The sequence below is a fragment of the Sceloporus occidentalis genome, unplaced genomic scaffold, assembly GCF_023333645.1.
Source record: "Sceloporus occidentalis isolate IW3139 unplaced genomic scaffold, rSceOcc1.0.p SCAF_13, whole genome shotgun sequence".
In the NCBI taxonomy this organism is placed as follows: Eukaryota; Metazoa; Chordata; class Lepidosauria; order Squamata; family Phrynosomatidae; genus Sceloporus; species Sceloporus occidentalis.
The window spans coordinates 21,502,247-21,523,272 of NW_028316993.1; the positions used below are offsets into that span (position 1 = coordinate 21,502,247).

The following is a 21,026-nucleotide window of genomic DNA, read 5'->3' on the forward strand; positions in this document are numbered from 1 at the left end:
AACATATTCCCCTCTCTCCTCCTGTGAGGAGGATAAAGAGTACAAGGCATGGTGCTTCCTAAATTGCTCCCCCCCCCCCCCCCCGCTTTGACCACTAGAGGACAAGTGCACAACAGACTGTTCAGCCTTATTTTAAATGCCTTTTTGTGCCTTTTCTCTTCACACTCAGGGCATTCACCATCCTAAGAAGATAGTGAGCTCTCTGGTCTTGCCTCCTCCCCCTCCCACAAGCCACAGACTGCCAGGCTTTGAGCAAAATCTAATTGCACAGCATCAATAATCAAAGGCTAAACCCTGTCCTGTTTTGAGGTGAGGCAGTGCAGAACAGGTAATGGTAGATGTGGCTCTTCCCCTTTGGGTGGTAGGTTTTGATTGTCAGGTAAATTGCCCTGCTTGTGAAAAACAAGTGAAGAGCCAGACCCAGCTTGAAAGAATCTCATCACACACTGACAATAAACAATCAAAAGTGGTAGAATTCAAAGATATAGCTGTGTGACTTTGTAGAATCAGTATGTAGCACCTCGGAGACTAACTGAAAGAAAGAAGTTGGCAGCATTAGCTTTTGTAGATTGATGGCGCCATTTAAACGGGCGCTATGACGCACCCGTCACGTGCAAGGGGCAGCGCTTTCAAACGTCCCTCACCCATAACGTGACGGTGCGTAAAAATGGTGGCGCCCTATATACATGGGCACCACCATTTTGACGTGACGGATGCATAGCGTCCGCACGTCTCGACGCCTTCATGACGCCGCAGAAAGAAGCTGCTTTTTGCGGCTACTTTTGTTGCGCGAGGGAGCCGCACAGTTTTTCCGCTGTGGCTCCCTCACCCAGCAAACTAGGGCGGCGGCAGACGGCCCTTTTGGGTGGTCTGTATCCCACCTAAGTCTGCTTTTCAGGTACATTTGGGGAATGCCTCAAATGCATCCAAGGAAGCAGACTAGTGGATCCAAACAGACAGGCCAAAATAAAGCTGCTTCGGGTCACTTTGGGGGTATGCTGTTTAAATGCTGTATGCATCCTAAGAGACCGGAAGCCACGGCAAAGCCATGCAGCTTCAGCACAGCTTCTGACCTCTTAAGATGTGTGTGTAATTTGAACCTCCAAAGTGACCCAAAGCAGCTTTATTTTGGCCAGACTGTTCAGGCACTTAAGGGTGCGTTACAGACTGCCCCTTTGGGGTGGCCTGTACCCACCCCTTTCCCCGATGGATCGGGGCCTCAGCTGCCATAGTGGCAGCCCTGAGGCCCCGATCTGCTGCTTTTGCAGGCCGCAGGAAGCCCAAGGGCACCCCAACAGCAACGGGGATAAAGAGAAAGGGGCCACTCGGCCCCTTTCTCTTTTGTGACGCTGGTGCAGCCGTGTAAAGGCTGCGCCAGCGCCACAAACTCAGGAAGGAGCTCCGTTTCGGAGCTCCTTACTACACCGCGGAAAGGGTGCCACAGGTGCCCTTCCGCGGCACCAGGACGTCACGTCCGCGCCGCCCCGTTTGGAGGCAGCGCGGTCATGACGTCCTAATGGCGGCACCCATGTAGAATGGGCGCTGCCATTTTGTACGTACTATGTAAGTACTAGGGTTGGGGGCGTCTGAAAGAGACGCCCCGGAGCAACCCTAGTATGTACACATTACGTACTAAAAGGCCCTTCTGGAAAGGGCCAAGTTTACTAAAGTTCATGCTGCCAACTTCTTACTTTCAGTTAATCTCCAATGTGCTGTAAGATCTCTCTACACACAAAAACAGTAAAAATTTAGAGAAACAGTAAATAATCCAATTAAAACACTGATTTAGAAAAGTTCAAAATATATTTAAAACATGGTCAAGAAGATAACACACCTATTCTAAAATCCTTTCACTGGCTACCTATTAGCTTCTGGGCACAGTATAAGGTGTTGGTCATTACCTATAAAGCCCTACATGGCCTGGGTCCAGTTTACCTGAAGGAACGCCTCCTCCCATACAATCCTTCCCACACTCTCAGGTCCTCAGGGAAGAATCTATTGCACTCTCAGAGAACCAGACTGACAACTACTTCCCAGAAGACATTCTCTGCTGCCGCTCCAAAAATCTGGAACGATCTGCCGGACGAGATCCGCCATCTAACATCTTTGGAGGCCTTTAGGAAGGCAATAAAAATGGATCTCTTCCGACGGGCCTTCCCAAAATGATCCCCTAATCACACTCTCCACTTGCTTAAACTTGTTCCCTTCGAACTGATCTGTCTTTCTGATTGATTTAATCGCCCAGTGTTCGGGGAACTGCTTTTAATGTTAATTTTAGGGGAGGGAGGGAGGGAGGGAGGGAGAATTGGGAGCTCATTGTATTTTTATCCATAGTTCTATGTTTTTGATTTTATTGTTCTTTCTTTTGTATGTTGTTACCCGCCTTGATCTAGGGAGAGGCAGGATATAAATAAATATTATTATTATTTATTAACAGTACATCATACTCCATTAAAAAAAACCCTTCTCAAAGGGAGCAGAGTGTTCCTCACCCTGTGAGCAGCCACTTAGAAGACTCTCCCTGTGTCCTCACCACACATGCTCATGATGGTGGTGGTACCAACAGAAAGCCCTCCCCTGAAGGTACAGCTGGTCCAGTATACGCTGTGGTTTGGTTCCAAGACCCCCGTGGATAACAAAACCCATGGATGCTCAATTCCCATTAAATATAATGACAAAGCAAAATGGTGTCTCTTATAAAAAATGGAAAATCAAGGTTTGATATTTGAAATTTATACTTTTTTGGAAGATTTTCCAACTGTGGATGCTTGAATCCATGTATAAAAAATCCGTGTATAAGAAGGGCCAACTGTATTTCAAAGTTTGATCACAAAACCTATAAGCACCATTTACTAGGGGAATACTTCCAGTGCTCCCTACTGAATTTTCCTTCCCCACCACTGCTTGATTATGGTGCTGACTGGATCCTGTAACCAGTTATATGTAACCAGCATGTAACTAGTCACTGAAGCTGCTGTCTCAGTGTAAGAAGCTGTTTGGGGATTAAAATGGAGGTTGAATAGCTCTGAATAGCTCTTCTGTACAAACCCTAGTAAAACAGGAGACATTAGATTTTTATGTATTTGTTTATTTATTCAATACTTTGTTTTTCTCCCAAAATGTGATCCAAGATGGCATATAATGTTTTAAAAGAACATTGCATTTTTAAAAAACTTCCATAATTTGAAACCAGCTACTGAGAAAGCTCTGCCACATGTCCTCACCAGAAATGCCTGGGATGGTGGTGGTACTGAGAGAAAGCCTTCTCCTGCATATCTTAGAGTATGGGAGGACTCATATAAGGAGACAGGGTTTTTGAAATAGTCTGGACCCAAGCTGTGTAGGGCTTTAAAGGTCATAGCCAGCACTTTGAAAGTGGTTTTTAAAAAGAGGAGCTGTCATAACCAAAGCGGGATACAGACCGCCCAAAAGGGCAGTCTCCCACCCCCCTCGTTTGTTGTGCGAGGGATCCGCAGCGGACAAATTGTGCGGCTCCCTTGCGCAACAAAAAGAAGCCCCAAAAAGAGGCTTCTTTCTATGGTGCCATTATGACACCGCAAAGCGCCAATGATGTACTTGCGGCGTCATGAAGGCTGCGGATGCTAGGCGTCCATCACGTCAAAATGACGGTGCCCATGTGTATAGGGCGGCGCCATTTTTATGCCCTCATTACGCGCGAGGGGCAAGGCGCATCAGGAAGCGCCGCCCCTTGTGCATAAGGATGGAGCCCGATAGGGCCCGTCTATACAGCGCCTTTATCATAGAGAACAGGAAGAAGGAAGCTGGCAAATAAAGTGTGAGTATGCTGTTACCTTTACACATTTGACATTGATTCCTGGGCAAACAAATTTCTTCCAGAGAAGGATGGCTTTGCTCTCTCCACAGGTGATGGGATAAGCAATCTCAATCTCCTCATGTGTTTCAATGGTGCTGGGATCTGCAGGTAGAGAAACAAAATAGTGAGAAAAGCATGAAAGCAAAAAGTTCAGTATCTGAACTAGAGACTTGAAAAGTTACCTTTTTGGATGTCAAGACTCTCCCAGACAACATAGCTTGCAGCTGTACTGCCTGGGGATTCTCAAGGCTATAGTAAGAAAACTAACTTTTCCAAGCTCTGATCAGACTGGTTTATCTAGCCCAGCAACTGGTAATAGCATTACGTTTCTATATTTAAAAAACAATTCCTGAGTGGTATTAAAACAGTTAAAATACCAACACAGCAAAAAACAATATATGTTTAAAATATCAAAGCCAGTACACCAGTAAAACATGGCTGGTCATTTAGTCAAGGGAGGCTTATTTCAATATGCAGGACCAGGCAGTAGCACGGCTCTTCGTCCTCCCACAGCCCCTTCCTTCCTTTACTACTAAAGGCACTACATGCAGTTTTGCTTACTTTTTATTAGTTGCTTCAAAAGAAAATGTTAAGAAGTCAAATGAGTCATCGTCCCTATGACAAAGGTAGGTTAACTAGTTAAGTACATGTTCTTTTCTGAAATTTGATGAAAGGTCATTTCCAGTTAATTCTTAGAGTCGTAACAGTAGCCCTTTCTCTTCTCACTCACCTCCATTTTATGCTTCTCACAACACAAAGATCCAATCCTATCCATCTAGCCTTCTTTCCCAGCTAGGATCAGAATAAAAGGTCGTCATTTGTCCCCACAACATAATGACCCATACTGCTAGGATCAGATTATCTCATAGGGAATGGTCTGGTTCTACTGGGCCCAGTGATTTTGGGATTAGGGTTCTACCGGGCCCAGTGATTTTGGGATTAGGTGTGGTTACCTCTCTCGCTGAACCTCAATCTCAACCTCTTGGCTCAACTGGAATTAAAACAACATTGGTGCATGCTTACTATCTGAAAACAAGGAATTTCAAAAATGTAGGATCTTGCACAATAAAAACTTTACTCCAATCGTTTTCAAGTGGACCTCAGCCTCATGCAACATCATCCTTACAAGTTAAGAGGCAGACATAATGCATCTTTTATGGTAAAACAACAGAACTATGGTAAAACAAGCCAGCCAGCTGCATGTGAACAAAATATCAAAGAGCTTTATCATACTAGGGAAGATCCCGCAGGAAAACGGGAGTTAAACGCAATTTCAAGTACATTCAAATTTAAACCAAACTTGCAAATTCGGTTAGTTTATCACACTAGGGGACTGCCCAAGTGAAATAATGTTAAATTAATCTGAACGCAAAGCAGAGAAAACGGCAGCTTTTTTACTTTGGGGTTGTTCCGAAATTAAAAAGCTGCCGGTTTCCTCCACTTTGCGTTCAGATTAACTTCGCGTTACTTCACATTAACTGCAACATCTATGGGCATTTCTGGGTTTTCTTTGGTTTAAATATAGCTTAACTCCCGTTTTCCTGCGGAATCTCACTAGTGTGATAAACTACCTTCACATGCAAAGCATGTACATAACTGCAAAGGTCATCCCTGCTCATTCTCATAATCATAGAATCATAGAGTTGGAAGAGACCACAAGGGCCATCCAGTCCAACCCCATTCTGCCATGCAGGAACTCTCAATCAAAGCATCCCCAACAGATGGCCATCCAGCCTCTGCTTAAAGACCTCCAAAGAAGGAGACTCCACCACACTCCAAGGGAGTTTGATCCACTGTCGAGCAGCCCTTACTGTCAGGAAGTTCCTCCTAATGTTGAGGTGGAATCTCTTTTCCTGTAGCTTGCATCCATTGTTCCGAGTCCTGTTCTCTGGAACAGCAGAAAACAAGCTTGCTCCGTCCTCAATATGACATCCCTTCAAATATTTAAACAGGGCTATCATATCACCTCTCCAGGCTAAACATCCCCAGCTCCCTAAGTCATTCCTCATAGGACATGGTTTCCAGACCTTTCACCATTTTAGTCGTCCTCCTTTGGACACACTCCAGTTTTTCAATGTCCTTTCTGAATTGTGGTGCCCAGAACTGGACACAATATTCCAGGTGGGGCCTGACCAAAGCAGAATATAGTGGCACTATTACTTCTCTTGATCTAGAGAGTATACTTATATTGATGCAGCCTAAAATTGCATTGGCCTTTTTAGCTGCCGCATCACACTGTTGACTCATGTTCAACTTGTAGTCTAATGACCAGCCACAGTGAGCCATCATATCTAAACTGAGCCCAAGGTAAAAATTTCATCCTGGGGATTTGGAAAATGTGGCACTCTTGCATCAACTGTGTTTTTGTTGTTTTCATACAAACCAGAGCAGTTAACAATTACCAACAACAATAAGAATTATGCTATAGATATATACAGAAGACAAGATTTTATGAGGATCTGGCTTCAAGACACTTTGGATCAACTTTGCTTCACCTTGGACCAGTTCAGATGTGGCCTGGCTCATTTCATCAGAAATCTGAAGCACTGCATATCTCTTAACTGACTATTATAGGGAAATGGCAAGGAAGAGGGCATAAACCCACATCCTATGAAAGATCTTTGGGGCAGTAGATTTGTTAAAGGGGCTTCTCCAGCTTCTTGTTCCAGCTGTTTCAGAGGTGTAGGCTTTCTTTGCCCACTATGGAAAGCTGATTTATATATGGGAACAAAGAAATCCTACAGTGCCACCCCCCTTTCCATTGCCAACCCCCACCAAAGGACTTGGGGAGCTAATGCTCCAACATATGCCTTCTTTGCTGGAACTAGCAATGACAACTCTGAAGTCTTGCACATTGGGAAAGCCACCAAAAGGTCCAGAGACATTTCAATCTTTAATCACCCCATTTCCCACACAGTTTTGGCAGAGATAAGATTACCTCCTAAGTGTCCTGTTCTATCCAGATTCAGATGCATTCATTTATTATACTGCATGTAACTCAGATTAATTTATCAAATCATGGTATTGCTGGAGACTCACCAATGCCTTCTTCAAGTTTGTGTATGGTGTGTGCTTCCACAGCCACTACAGCTGTACTGGTCTCAGAACCTTCTTGATAAATCCTGTTGAAAAGCACTGGTAAGTAAACAAATCATATAGCGTGGGAATAAAGCTAAGATTATAGAGCCTGGTATGGCCTGGAACCAAGTTGTCATAGAATCATAGAGTTCGAAGAGACCACAAGGGCCATCCAGTCCAACCCCCTGCCATTGTTGCTATGGATCATGGCTGTTTTTCCATTAACTGACCTGATATTAAGCAGCAGCATTTTCAGCTCATGGGCATGTCAGCAAGGCTATCCAGACAATTTGAAGTGGGAACAATTTGTAGACAACTAATACCCTATGGTTCTCCCTTCTCCCATGGGATAATCATGTCTCCCCAGTCTTTACCTCCATTAGCCATTGTTGTTGTAATGGATGCTGCCTGTGCTGTTTCAGCTCCCATGTTCTCTACATAACTCAAAACTATTGCCCAGCAAGGTCAGTTGTTTAAAAATACCACAGTTGGCTCTCCATATTTGTGGCTTTGACTTTTGCAGATCTGATTATTTGCGGATTTGATTAATATGTTCTCTCTTGGAACCTTTAGGTTCTCCAGTGTAACTCTGCTGGTGGACTTATTAACCTCATGTAGCTCCCCAAGACCATTTTGAGGTATCCAGGGTTGCCACACCACTGAAGCTGAATATGAATTTATGCAGAAGACAAAGCAGCAGGAGTCAAAAACAGAGACATTTTTAAAAGCAGATGAACAACTGACCCGGCCAAATCAGGAAAGTTGGAGGGTATGCATGATGAGATGGCTCTTGCATACAGGGTGCAATATATCTTTAGGCTCTGATAATGCAGACAGTACATGTTTTTAATGGCTTGGCCTGTAAAATACTATGCCCATTCTCTCCCCTCACCACAGTTACCTTTCTTCTGAATTATGCTAGCCAGATTGCTTTGATTTTTTTGGTCATGTGCCATGTGATGAAATAATGTGGGCAATGACATTGTGTAATGTATAGACTAAAGCACTTGCCAGAGGAAGTGTGTATAATAGCTTTTTGTTTGTTTTTGGGCTATGTGGCCATGTTCTGGAAGAGTTTATTCCTAACGTTTATTTACTTAGAGGCTAGTAGAGAAAACATTTATATCTCTAGCCATTTGTAGGTCTTCCAGTATGATTATGTGGTCAATTTCCGGCAGATGTTGACCACAGAGTTGCACTGGGGAATCTAGAGATTCCTCGAGTGGTGTTCTTTCAAGTAAAAACATAGTGGTTTTTTATTTGTGGTTTTTCTACTTTCACGGGGATCCTGTGCCTCTAACGCCAGTGAATGTGGAGGGCCAGCTGTACTAATTTAGCCAGAATTTCATTCCTCACCACTTTCAAGCAATGAAACTGACATCTTTGGAGTGGCTTCTCCAAAGGACCAGTGACAGCTGATAAAGGAGACTCATGTGGCTTTATCTCTGCATTCTGAAAATACATCTCAGCAATTCTGAATTCTGCATCCAGTGTTCACTTCCACAGAACAATAGAATATGTTTATTTCTTCTAATGGTATAGCACTTACCCTTGCTGCACTGGCTGTAGTTGCAGTATCACCTGGGTTTTGGTATCTTCTGGGTTTCCCCCTTCGTTTCCTTCAGTTGGCACAACAACCACATCCCCGACAGGGATGCTTACTTCAGCATTTGCCATTTGCCCACATAAAGTCTAAGAGGTTAGGGGAAATGTGTGCTGAAATGGACAATAAAGAACAAGGCAACTATGGGTTTTGGCAATGGCAGTTGCTGTTTTACAAGAAAGATGAATGAACAGGTTGCTATTTGTGGCTGTCGAATGAAGAACAGATACTGTATTTTCTAGGTACATATAGTTAGCATGACCATAACAATAAAAATAAATAAACCATAGATAAGTACATATAAGATACTTGTAGAACAGTTCACAGAAATCACATTGGAGACCTTTGGATTATCTACCAATGACATCAAGCCATTCTTCACACAGGCTACAACTGCAGTTCAGAAATAATCCAGTTTGGCATGGCGATGGAATTCTGGGAACTGTAGTTTTGTGTGACATTTAGCTTTCTCTGACAGAGAGAAGGGAACTCTGGTGCCACAACAAACTACAGTTCCCAGAATTCCATTACATTCAGCCATGGCAATTAAACTGGTGTCAAACCAGATTACTTCTCCAGTGTGAATGGAGGCTTCTGCAAATTTAGTGGTGGTCCATGGACCAATGCTGGCCCAGAAGCCATCAGCTTTGTTTCTGAAGAGTTCCCAGGAAAGAAACACATGACAATAATATGACACAAATATGATACCAATACCTGTCATATTGGGGGCATCAGATAGCTTTGAAATCACTGCTTTAATCAATTTTTCATTAACCGGATGGCTTCGACTTTCATAAGCTCCAGACAACCTGGCTACAGGTTAAGGTAGCTGCAGTTCAAATAAGGATTGTAATAGTTGTAGTCCCTGGAGGTAGGGTTGCTATCCCTGAGGACCTCCAAACTGGGAAAATGTAGGACAAGGTTTAAAAATGTAGGACCTTTTTCCCCTCCCCCCCAGCAAAAAAAAAAAGGTCCTACATTTTTAAACCTTGTCCAAGGCCTGGCTGGGGCCTGGGAGACAGCATCTCCCAAGCCCCAGCCAGGCCTCGGAGGACTCCGCGATTGCGGAGCCGCCTCCAGAGCCTCACTGGGGGGGAATCCCGAGGGCGGGGCCAAACCAGGATGGGACCGTGCAGACCCGCCCCAAACCAGGAAAGTCCCACCCCCAGGCGGGATATGGCAACCCTACCTGGAGGGCATCAAGTTGGGAAAAACTGCTCTAATTGCTCTTTCTTGAATTGGTTGATCTGCTGTACCAGAAAAAATGTGACATAATGGCGTGGTCCACTGGCTTATCAAAGGGTTTTTTTTACAGCTTTTTAAAAAAGTAATTATTTCTAACTGCAGCTGGCACCAACCATCTTATTCAGAGCCATTCCCTTCTTTTTCAATCAGGAGGCAAGGTTCTTTTCTAATGTGATACCCATTATGAGACATATCTGTCACTCTGAAGAATTCACCCCAATGCAGGTTGCCTCCATGCCCAGAGGGTGCAAGATGGAATTTGAGGGGGGTTGAAAAAGAGTGGCTTATGTCCTTGAGGGAAGATCCACGAATCACCACTCATTTTTTTCCAGAATAAATTACAATCTAACTCAGGGGTAGGCAACCTTTTTGAGCCGGGGGCCGGGTTGCTGTCCTTCAGACAACTGGGGGGCCGAAGCCGGGGGGGTGGAGCTTCCACCCTCCGGGGGCGGAGCCGCACACAAGGGGTGGAGCTTCCACCCTCTGGGGTGGAGCCGCATGCCAGGGCGGAGCTTCCACTATCTGGGGGCGGAGCCACATGTCAGGGGCGGAGTTTCCACCCTCCGGGGGCAGAGCCGCATAATAATAATAATATTTGCAAGAAGCTACTAGGGCCGGCAATGCCATAACACAGGAAAAATGCATGCCACTGTCTCAACTCAGAAAAGAGCAAGTCCATGTGGGGGGATTTTGCAAAGAGAATACCAAAGGATAACAACAATAATAATAATAGCAATATTTGTAAGAATGGAAGCGACTAGGCAAGGCCACAAAACAGCAAAAAACGCATGCCACTGTCTCAAACTACTTTCTTTCTCTCCCTTCCTCCCTCCCTCTCACTCCCACCCTCTCTCTCTCTCTCTTCTCCCCTCCCTCCCTCCCTCTCCTCTCCCTCCCACCCTTTCTCTCTCTCCTCCCTCCCTCTTTCCTCTCCCTCCCACCCTTTCTCTCTCTCTCCTCCCCTCCCTCCCTCTCTTTCCTCTCCCTCTCACCCTTTCTCTCTCTCTCCTCCCCTCCCTCCCTCTCTCTTCTCTCCCTCCCACCCTCTCTCTCCCCTCCTCCTCCTCCCCTCCCTCCCTCCCTCCCTCTCTGCCTCCTCCTCCTTCCCCACCCCTCCATTAATAGGAGGGAGGGCAGAGCCAGGAGGGAGGTGGGCGGAGCCAGGAGGGAGGTGGGTGGAGCCCATTGGAAGGCCCGCTGCAGCTGCTGGAGCCCCGATTCAGGGCTCCGGAGGCCGCATCAGGTCTCCTAATGGGCGCCGTCATTTTGCCCTTCAAAATGGCGGCGAAGTCTCACGCAACTTTTATGGTCGCATGAGACTTCGCCACCATTTTGAAGGGCAAAATGGCGGCCGGAGCGGCCGAAATCGGCGGCGATTTCGGTGGCAGGAGGGACCGGGGGCCGGCAGAAAGGCACCCGCGGGCCACATCCGGCCCGCAGGCCGGAGGTTGCCGACCCCTGATCTAACTGCTCGATTTAGAATGGCATTTTATGCAATGAGTTAAAAGCTTTTTTTTTTTTTTTAAAGTTCAATTTGTTCACCTCCAGTATTTTGTGGCTTAATTTGTGGTTCAAAAATTAGAAATTAGACTTCTACATCTTCCAATGATATTACTTTTGTAGAGGATGCAACCATTAATTTTCTAGGTGTGAGGCACAGAAAAGGTTGGGAACAACTGCACTAATAGTGTAGTATTAACTGAATTTCTTTCATTGCTGATAGATTCCTCCTATCTTCACTCCTCCTTCTTCCATGTCTAAGTTAAACAAAAAGGATGACAGAATGCAATCTTGACTAACCCCTTTTCCAACTGAGAGCCATTCTGTTTCTCCATATTCTGTTCTAACAGTAGCCTCTTAAGTTTAAAGAGATGTTTAGAAAGTAATAATTATGTTGTGGATAAAAAAAAATACATGTTTATGATTTTCCTACTAAAGCCAAAGAAAAGAGGAAACTCACCTGGTAAAGAAAAAGAGAAGGGGATAAGGAGAATTTTTGTATGTTTTGCTTTGCTTTAGGTACTTTAGTCCAGAGCCTCCAACACGTCTTAATTGAAAATAAGGATGTATCTGCTGCACCTCTGCTCACAGACACAGGATCATCACCTGTAGACCACCACCTTTACACACTGCTAAAAGCTATGTGGTTTACTGATAGTTATCAGACTACTGAACTGAAATTATAGAAATGCAGGTTCAGGTCCCCACTGAACCTTGAAACTCACCTGAGTAAATCTAGGAGTTGCTTGCTTTTATCTCTAACCTATCTCTTTGAATTCTTCCTCACAAAGTTATTGTGAGGACAAGGTGGGAAAGAAAAGAGCCTTGAGCTTATTTTATGAAAGGCAGGAAATAAATGTTGCGAATAAATATTCTGTGGTCGGACTACATAATTTCCTAGGTGACAATTTATTTTCCAGATTTAAAATCAAGATGATATTTGTTCTTTTGGTTAAAAATGATTGCAAAACAATGTACTGTAATTCCCTGACAATTTTACATAACAGCTTAAAGTAAAACATGTCAACTGTTGACATGCATGAAATGGATGGCTTTGCATGGCATTATGCCTTACTGTTCATATGCATTAGAGACATGATAGACATTCAAAAACTGACACTGCAATCCTGTTACCAGGGATGAAGTCTCACTAAAGTCAATGCAGTTTATTTCTGAACACATGCAAGAGAATGGCACTGCACAGATTTAAAGGCCTTAAAGACTACTCTATTAACTCACACTGACAAAAATGATGATAACTTTAATAATACCAACAGCGGGGTCAGAAATAAGAATAAGAAAGGTACAAAAAATAGGGACTGTCTGCAGTATACAGCATAAGGAAAGTTGGCTTTAATAAAAGATTACGATATTGGTTCATTATTCCCAATACTGCCTGTTCTGATTAATATCTGTTCTCCTACAGCTCAACCAGCAGTCTTCCTATCAACTGCTACCTGGTCCCTCTAACCTAGTGTCAGGGATTGAGTCTGGGATCTCTCCGCAAGACTGCAAACCATGTGCTATATTACTGAACTGAGACAATTTGCTGTATTTCTGACTACTCTTGCTTAGCCTGTTGCTCACCTAACTTGATAAGGCATGCCTTAAGAGCTCGACAATGAGAACATTTAAATTGTAAAAAAGTTCTCATGCCTTGGTTCAAATACTGATCAGAATGGAGACTGCAGTCAAGAAATCAGAACACTAGGATTGGAAAGGGCAGCTATGAAAGAACCGAACAAGATCATAAAATGTAAAGACTCATCAACTTATTTAAGATGTGGTGCTGTAGAAAAGTACTGAGAATATCATGGATGACAGATCAAGCCTGAACTCTCTCTGGAAGCTAGGATGACTAAATTGAGGTTGTCATACTTTGGCCACATCATGAGAGTAAGAAGAAGGGCCCTCCCTCCACTCCATCTGCCATGGTCCAGGCATCAGAGGGAGAGAAGATCTGCTGGACTTTTCCCCTTCCCCACTGCCATTCTCCTTTTATGTCTTGTCTCTTTAGATTGTAAGCCTGAGGGCAGGGAAATGTCCAATAAACAATGTGTAAGCCGCTCTGATAGCAGGGTATAAGTAATAAATATTATTATTATTATTATTATTATTAAAAGACATTTATGCGAAGAAAGGTGGAAGGCAGTGGAAAGAGAGGATACTACTAGTCCCTAGCACATTAAGTAAAAAAAAATATAGCACCCCTGAATGTGGTTGGTGGATATAGCCATTACAATGCCCTTTGTGTAGGGTTGCCATAACTGTCAACCTCCAAATGGGTGGAAAATGTAGGATAATGTAGGACAAAATTTAGCCCCAAATGTAGGACATATTTTTAAAATGGAGGACATGCAAAAAAATTAATGATTTAAAAAAGTATTGATATAAACTCATGTTTTTTAGACATACTCAAAATGGAGGACACTTTGGCATTATTCCTCGACAGATGGCAGAAATGTACTTCCCTTTCTGGCCACCCCCCCCCCCAAAATTCCAAAACACACACAACAGCACAAGTCCAGGCATCCTTAGCATTTGAGCCGAGGTAGACAAGCAGCCCCTTGAGCCGGCAAACTACATGTTCCAAGCCTTCTTAGCAATTCCCCTCTTCCTCCTTCTCCTTGCCCCCTGCAACCCCCCCAACCCTCACCCCCTCTTTTCCCTCAGGTACAGTATATCTCAACTTACTATAAGGGGGATTTGTGGGTCACTCTTTTTCTTTTTGCATGGGGGCAAAGCCCCCAGAAGCCCTGGATCCTTGAGAAGAAGAGGACGGGGGCTTAGGGGGGGTAAATAGATAGAGGTTTAGATAGAAGAGGTTAAACAAGAGCGTTAGAGAAAGAGGGGCTAGCGAAGGGAGGCTAGGCAGGGTTGCCATTAGTCAGAAAGGGGTTGGGCACACGACAACAACCACAACAGCAACAGCAGCAGCTGAGGAGAAAGAGGGAAGGAGGAGAAAAAGGAAAGGGAAGGAGAAAGAAGAAAAGGAGGAGAAAGAAGAATTGGGAACAATATAAAAAGAAGAGGAGGAGGAGGAAGAGGGGAAGAAAAGAAAAAAGGGGAAGAAAAAGAAGAAGAGGAGGGGGAAGAGAAAGAAGAGAAGGAGGGGAAGAAAACAAAGAGGAGGAGGAGGAAAAAGAAGAAGAAGAGAAGAAAAAATAGGGGAAGGGGAAGGAAGAGAGATAGCTTGCCAGCAAGGCTCTTTTCTGCCCTCGGCCCGCGCAAGGGACCAAAGAGGAGACACTCCTCCTCTTGAGGCTGGCTGGCCAATGAGGAGAGTGGAGCAGGAACAGCCCTGCCTCCTGCTAGCAGTCACAGGCTCCTGCAGCAGGGGAGGGCTGTCCAGCCATTGGCCAGCCAGCCTGAAGGGCAGGAGCTCCTGCTCAGCCCTGCGCATGGCCGCGCAAAAGCACGCAGGGCCAGGGCAAAGCGAGGCAGGCGGTGAAAAGGCTGCAGCAGCAGCCGCAGCAGCAATGGCGGTGGCGGCTGTAGAACAGCCGCGGTTGTTGCGGCGGCGGCAACCAGCTCAACCTGGGGCAAAGAGCCAAACCGGGCCGTGACCGTGCCAAGTGGCCAAAAATCGGGTTTGTCACGGCCCCAGGGGGGTTATGGCAACCCTACCTTTGTGTCTATTAGACAAATGAGCTGAATGACTTGCCCTGGAGTTCCTGATATCCCGGTTTGTCCAGGATATCACTCAAGCTTCTTAAGAGATAAAAATAGTGTCAGGATGGATTTAAAAGATGTTATTCATTATCACTCTTGGCCACCAAGGGCTATTCCCATGCTCTAACAGGAACAGCCTGGTGATATGAAAATTCATTCAAAAAGAACTCTCACTGATTTTAGCAGGACTTACTCTCAAGGCAGTGTGCATAATACTACAATCTTATAGGCCAATCCTCGACATGATCAATTGGAGTCATACATAATTCAGTATGATTTATTCATAAACAGATGTACAATTGCATCACAGCCATAATTTTAATTAAACCAAAAATCCTGAAAACAAATGGTCAAGGGGAGCCGAGCCACAAAGACCTATATCATCACCATCATCGTCATTATGAAAGGGTGTGCTTCAAATATGAAGGAAATCCAGAACAAAATATTTCTACTTTTGTTCTTCAAGATAAAGTCATGGCTTCTGATTATCAGAAACTGTGCTGGCATCAAACCAGAGAGGAAAGAAGACAAGTGGCCTTCCCATGTGGATGCCACATTACCAGTTCCCCATAAAACTGAACACATGAACACTGATGCATCATAAAGATGTTTAAGGAACAGAATTTCAGTTCAACAGTCTTTAAGAAGCCCTTTTTCCACAACTACAGTCTCCCTTAGATGTTACATTTTGCATTAACTGGTATTACTGCCACTGGCATTAATCAAGGAGTACAAATTACATTGCCTGACTACAGAATGTAACCCAAGAATCAAAACAGCCTTCAACTTTTTTTGCAACTTATGGTGAACTTTATTGTGGGGTTTTCTTGGCAAAATATGTTGAGGGGGCTTGTCATGGCCCTCTTTTGAGCCTGAGAGAGTAAACCTAGTGTGTTTCATAGGGGATGTACAGACAGGCCAAAATAAGGCTGCTTTGGGTCACTTTGGAGGTATGCTGTTTAAATGACACATGCATCTTAAGAGGCCTGAGGCTGCGCCAAAGCCGTGCTCCAGACTTTAGGACTGGAGCACGGCTTTGGCTTGGCTTCTGGCCTCTTAGGACGCATGCGTCATTAAAACAGCATACCTCCAAAGTGACCCAAAGCAGCCTTATTTTGGCCTGTCTGTATGGGCTCATAGAATCATAGAGTTGGAAGAGACCGCAAGGGCCATCCAGTCCAACCCCCTGCCATTCAGGAACTCACAATCAAAGTAACCTGGACAGATGGCCTCCAGCCTGTTTAAAGACCTCCAAAGAAGGAGACTCTATAACACTCCGAGCGTGTGTGTTCTGCTGTCAAACAGCCCTTACTGTCAGGAGGTTCCTCCTAATGTTGAGGTGGAACTTCTTTTCCTATAGTTTGCAGTCTTGGCTCCAGGTCCTAGTCTCTGGAGCAGCAGAGTTTCCATAGCTATCTTTGGTCCTCTGGAGTCCTAGTCCAACACTGCACCATAATGGCTATCTTATATTATCACTTATAAATACTTGCCAATTCTCCCCTGCTTTTCACCACACACATTTTAGGAATGGGAGTTAAAAGAAGTAGGAAACACTTATCTCATAGATTGCTTAAGGATAGCATTTGTGCTCATATATCCCACTTTAGGCATTAATCACTTAAACTCCATCCTGCCATTCAAACCAGCAGGCATCACAACGCCCTGTGGCTTTAAGTTTCCTAAGCAGAGGATGAAGGATCCTTATCCTTTACTGTGTTATGATATTCCTTAGGGTGGTTCCCACTGGTTGATACGCCGGGATTCAAATCGAATCCAAGGTGAGGCGTTCCTATTGGAAACCGAATTAACTCTAGATCAGTTCTAGAGTAACCCGCAATCATTCCCACATAAAATCGATTCGTAAAGCGGTTTATTATTTAATTCGTGTTATCGTCATTTAACATGGGTTAAAAAAATAGAAGGGTCAAACCTACATTTTTTCCTTGAATCGGGATAGGAACCGGAGCATTTAAATAGGAACGACAGCCTTTGAAATCGGGTTAGCTGGATGGGAGGAGCTTTTGGCTGAGTTTTGTCCTGCAGTTGTCCTACAGTTTGGTCTCGAATTTGTCCTACATTTTGTCCCTGGTAATAGTGGACAATTATGGCAACCCTTCAAAAGGTCCTCCATTCTGAGCATGACTAAGAAGCATAAATTTGCATTGATAGTTTATTAGTGTTTTTAGCTTTTGTTTGGTAATGTCCTGTTTTTGGTGCCTTGTTCTCCTTTCTGGTTATAACATCTGGTCACCCTGCTCTGGAGACCAAGATTTAAATCCCCACTCTGCCATGGAAACCCACTGGGTGTCCCTAGGCAAGTCACACTCTCTCAGCCTCAGAGGATGGCCATGGCAAACCTCTCTGAACAAATCTTGCCAAGAAAACTCCATAATAGGGTTGCCTTAGGGCCGCCATAAGTTGAAAAAGACCTAAGGCACATAACAACACCTTGCACAGTTATAGTTCAAATAAAAGTATTAACAAGAGCCATAGCAAAGAAGCCTCTTCGAGTTATATTTTTCTGTACTTCTGTCCTTTCATAGAAATCTGTACTGTATAATTCCTACCTCAGCCCTAAATCCTATTGATTTCTCGTGTTGTTATTCTAAACTTTGGACAAGGCACCTCACAATGGAAGACATTCAAGAAAAATGGAGGACATGACCAAATAAAAGCTCAAAACACTCATAGAAATCCACGCTCCTTAGTCATGCCCAAAATGGAGGCCCTTTTGGCATTCCTCCTGAACAGAAGGCTGAAATGGAAGACATGTCCTGGAAAAAGAGGATGCCTGGTCACTCTGGAGGGATTTCCATCCTTTCGGGGGTCAAAGAGAGGCATCCTAAGGCCTATTTTAATATTGTAATAATTTAATTCTATTTAAGGTCTAAAACACACTGCAGATATAATCAGGTTTGAGACTGCTTTAACTTCCTTGGCTCAGTGCTAAGGAATCCTGGGAATCGTAGTTTTATTGTGGCACCAGAGCACTCTCTGATAGAGAAGGCTAAAGGCCAAAACACATTGCAGAAATAATCCAGTTTGAGACCGCTTTAAATTCTCTGACTCAATGCTAGGGAATTATGGAAACTGTAGTTCTTTCAGATATTTAGCCTTCTCTGTCAGAGAGCTCTGGTAACACAATAAACTACAATTCTCAGTTTTCCCTAGCACTGAATCAGGGCATTTAAAACAATCTCAAAGTGGGTTATTTCTGCAGTGTGTTTTGGTCCTAAATGTCTCACAAAACTACAGTTCCCAGAATTCCCTAGGACAGTTAAAGTGGTCTCAAAGTGGATTATTTCTACAGTAGTGTGTTTTGGACTTTAAAAATGGATCACTCTTGTATGTTTTTAAGTGTACTGTTCTTTTAATATTGTGAGGTGCTCTGGTTCCAAGTTGTGTGAAAAGAGCAGGGTACAAACAAATATAATAATAATAATAAGTTCAAAATTAGCTTACTTGCTAATTAGCTTACTTGCTGTTCACCACTATGATCTTTGGAATAGCGGTATATAAATAAAACAAATTATTATTATTATTAAAATAAGAAAGGCATAAAATCCTGTCATCACCTATAAAGATAATAAAATAGAGATAGAATTTGTTAAGGATACATTAGATGTGTAATGATACAGAATTAGGAAATGTTGACTTCCATAAAAACGCAAAGGTGTGGATGTAATAACAGAGATTTAGCAATAGTAAGTGTAGGTAATAATATTTGTATATTAAAATATTGTAGAAAAAGTGTTTAGGTTAAGAAAGAGGGAAAAACCTTAATGGTGCAATTGGTAATATATTTAGTTTGACCAAAAATTATAGTTTAATGGAGCATTGGCAGAACAGGATGATGAGGCCATTTTGGAAGGATTTATAAGAATATAGATAGCCTTCATTTTGCATTCTGTAAGTCTCTCTCTTTTTCTTTCTTAGTGGATATATTGTTAGTTAAGTTTGCTTGGTCTTTTGAGCTAAAATGTATATGTGTGTATGTATTATAATTTGTTATTATTATCTGTACAGTATTTTAATTATTTATCATGTTGGTATCGTTTGTTGTGGGAGAGGGCGGGAGTCCTTTATTTTGTATTGTATGTATTACCAGGGTTGTAATATTATTATTATTATTATTATTATTATGTTTTTTATCCTGTTTTGTTGTTTGTTGAGTCAATGATGTCTAATTGTTTTACTTAAAAGAAATAAAGGTTATTTACAAATAAGAAGAAGAACAACGTTTGCACTGAGCACCTTCCCGCCCTCCACTTTCCCCTCAAAATCCCCCGAGAAAGAAAGGGGGCGGGGCTTGCCTGTGGCCCCGCCCCTTCTCCCCTCGCTCCAGGCGCAGCCCCGCCTCCTTTCCTTTCCCTTCTTTCCATCCGCACGAACCGCGCCCCCCCCTACGCAGCAGCGCGGCGACGTCCGCCTCCCCGGCGGAAGCACGTACAGCGGCGGCTACGGCAGTGCGCTCTCTGAGCTCAACCTCCCCTCACCCTCATCTCCATGCACGCCGCCCCCCGGGTTGGCCCCTCCCGGCTCCCGTAGGGCGGTTGCGGCTGTAGCTTCGCCCTCTGTTCCCTCCCCCCCTTACCGTCTGCTAGCGGCCGAGTCTGAGGCTATTGAGGGAGGAGGGGAGGAGCATGCGCAGAAGAGGCCACTCGCGCTTTCCTCCGCCTCTTCTCTTAAAGGGGCCGCAGAAATAATCCATCTTGAGACCACTTTTACTGCCTTGGCTCAGGGAATGCTGGGAACTGTAGTTTTGTGAGGCATTTAGCCTCTGTCAGAAAAGGCTCTGGTGCCACAACAAACTACAGTTCCCAGGATTCCCTAGCACTAAGGGCAGTTAAAGCAGTTTCAAACTGGATTATTTCTGCAATGTGTTTTGGAATTATAGTAGCGTTAATATGGAGTGTGTTGTGTTTTTTTTAAAGTGTACCACTTTGGTTAAACTTTATTTATATTAAAAATATCTATACAGACAACATACACACAACATTATATAAACTACAAAGGGACATACATAAAAACATATATAAAAATACAATGAATTTGCGCCATTATTTTATTTCAAAATACAATATTCTAACACTTCCTTATCTTCAATGCTTAACTTTATCAATGTAAATTCCAGTGTTTCTCTTAAATTTCATATTCCCTCTCTGAATAAAAATAATAAATATATTTATAATAAAGTATTATTATTTATATAATATATAATAATATATATTATGTAATAGATATTATTTATATAATATATATTATAATAATAATAATGTATTATTATTTGTATAATATATATAAATAATAATAATAATAATAATAATAGTAATATTTATTTCGGTCCATATAACCAATATTTACACGTTTCAGTCAACATTTATTTACTCATTGACTTGATTTCTACACTGCCTTTCTCCTAGAAAAGGGAGCCAAGGTGGCTTTAGATGAAAACATCTAAAAAACCCAAAACTTCACGAAAAACATTTAAAACAATTAAAATCCTCTGTTCAAAACAATATAAAATTTGCAATAAACATACCAAGTTAAAGACGTGACTAAAATACGTGCCCCATATAAACCACGTCTCTTGATAATACGTTAAAAAGCTTGCTTGAATAAAAATGGTTTTGCTTGCCAGCGAAAAGCAAATGGAGGGAGCCAAAATAAAACGGCCCGCAATTTTATACTGGGGGAGAGGAATAGGGGTTGCTAGAATTTTTAACTGTATCTTGTTTTTATTGCTGCGATCCGATTAGATTCCAAGTGATTAAGCGGAATATAAATTATTATTAGTATTAGTATTATTATTATTATTGCCACAATAGAGTGGTTAACGTATCCAAGGGGTAGCCATGTTGGCCTTGTTTGTTGTGTGCCTGGCTTCAACTCCTTTCCGACTTACGGTGACCCTGCCCTGGGGTTTTCTTGGCCAGGTTTCTTCACAGAGGGTTTGCCATGGCCTTCCTCTGAGGCTGAGAGACTGTGACTTGCCCAAGGTCTCCCAGTGGGTCTAGGTCTTCAGCGTCCTGGGTGGCCAGAGGTCCTACATTTTCTAAGACATACAGCTGTCCCTCTGTATATATGGATTTT

The 21,026-nt window shown here is 43.3% G+C and overlaps 1 protein-coding gene across 7 annotated transcripts in view; it reads right to left on the minus strand.

Annotated features, from left to right (window-relative positions):
• GMEB1 (glucocorticoid modulatory element binding protein 1) overlaps nucleotides 1-19,561 on the minus strand; it is a 43,037-nt gene extending 23,476 nt beyond the window's left edge. For 3 of the 7 annotated variants that reach the window (XM_089478330.1, XM_089478326.1, XM_089478325.1), the window contains exons 1-3: nucleotides 8,463-9,443; nucleotides 6,875-6,957; nucleotides 3,813-3,937 (exon numbers count right to left, since the gene is read on the minus strand). In XM_089478330.1, coding sequence (XP_089334456.1) covers nucleotides 3,813-3,937; nucleotides 6,875-6,957; nucleotides 8,463-8,590 — 336 coding nt within the window. In that variant the 5' untranslated portion in view covers nucleotides 8,591-9,443. Of the gene's footprint in view, nucleotides 1-3,812; nucleotides 3,938-6,874; nucleotides 6,958-8,462; nucleotides 9,444-9,705; nucleotides 9,757-11,721; nucleotides 12,371-13,955; nucleotides 14,265-19,527 lie in introns of those variants that run through there. The other 4 variants (XM_089478327.1, XM_089478329.1, XM_089478328.1 and 1 more) reach the window with 4 other exon arrangements.
• Between the last annotated feature and the right edge of the window lie 1,465 nt (nucleotides 19,562-21,026).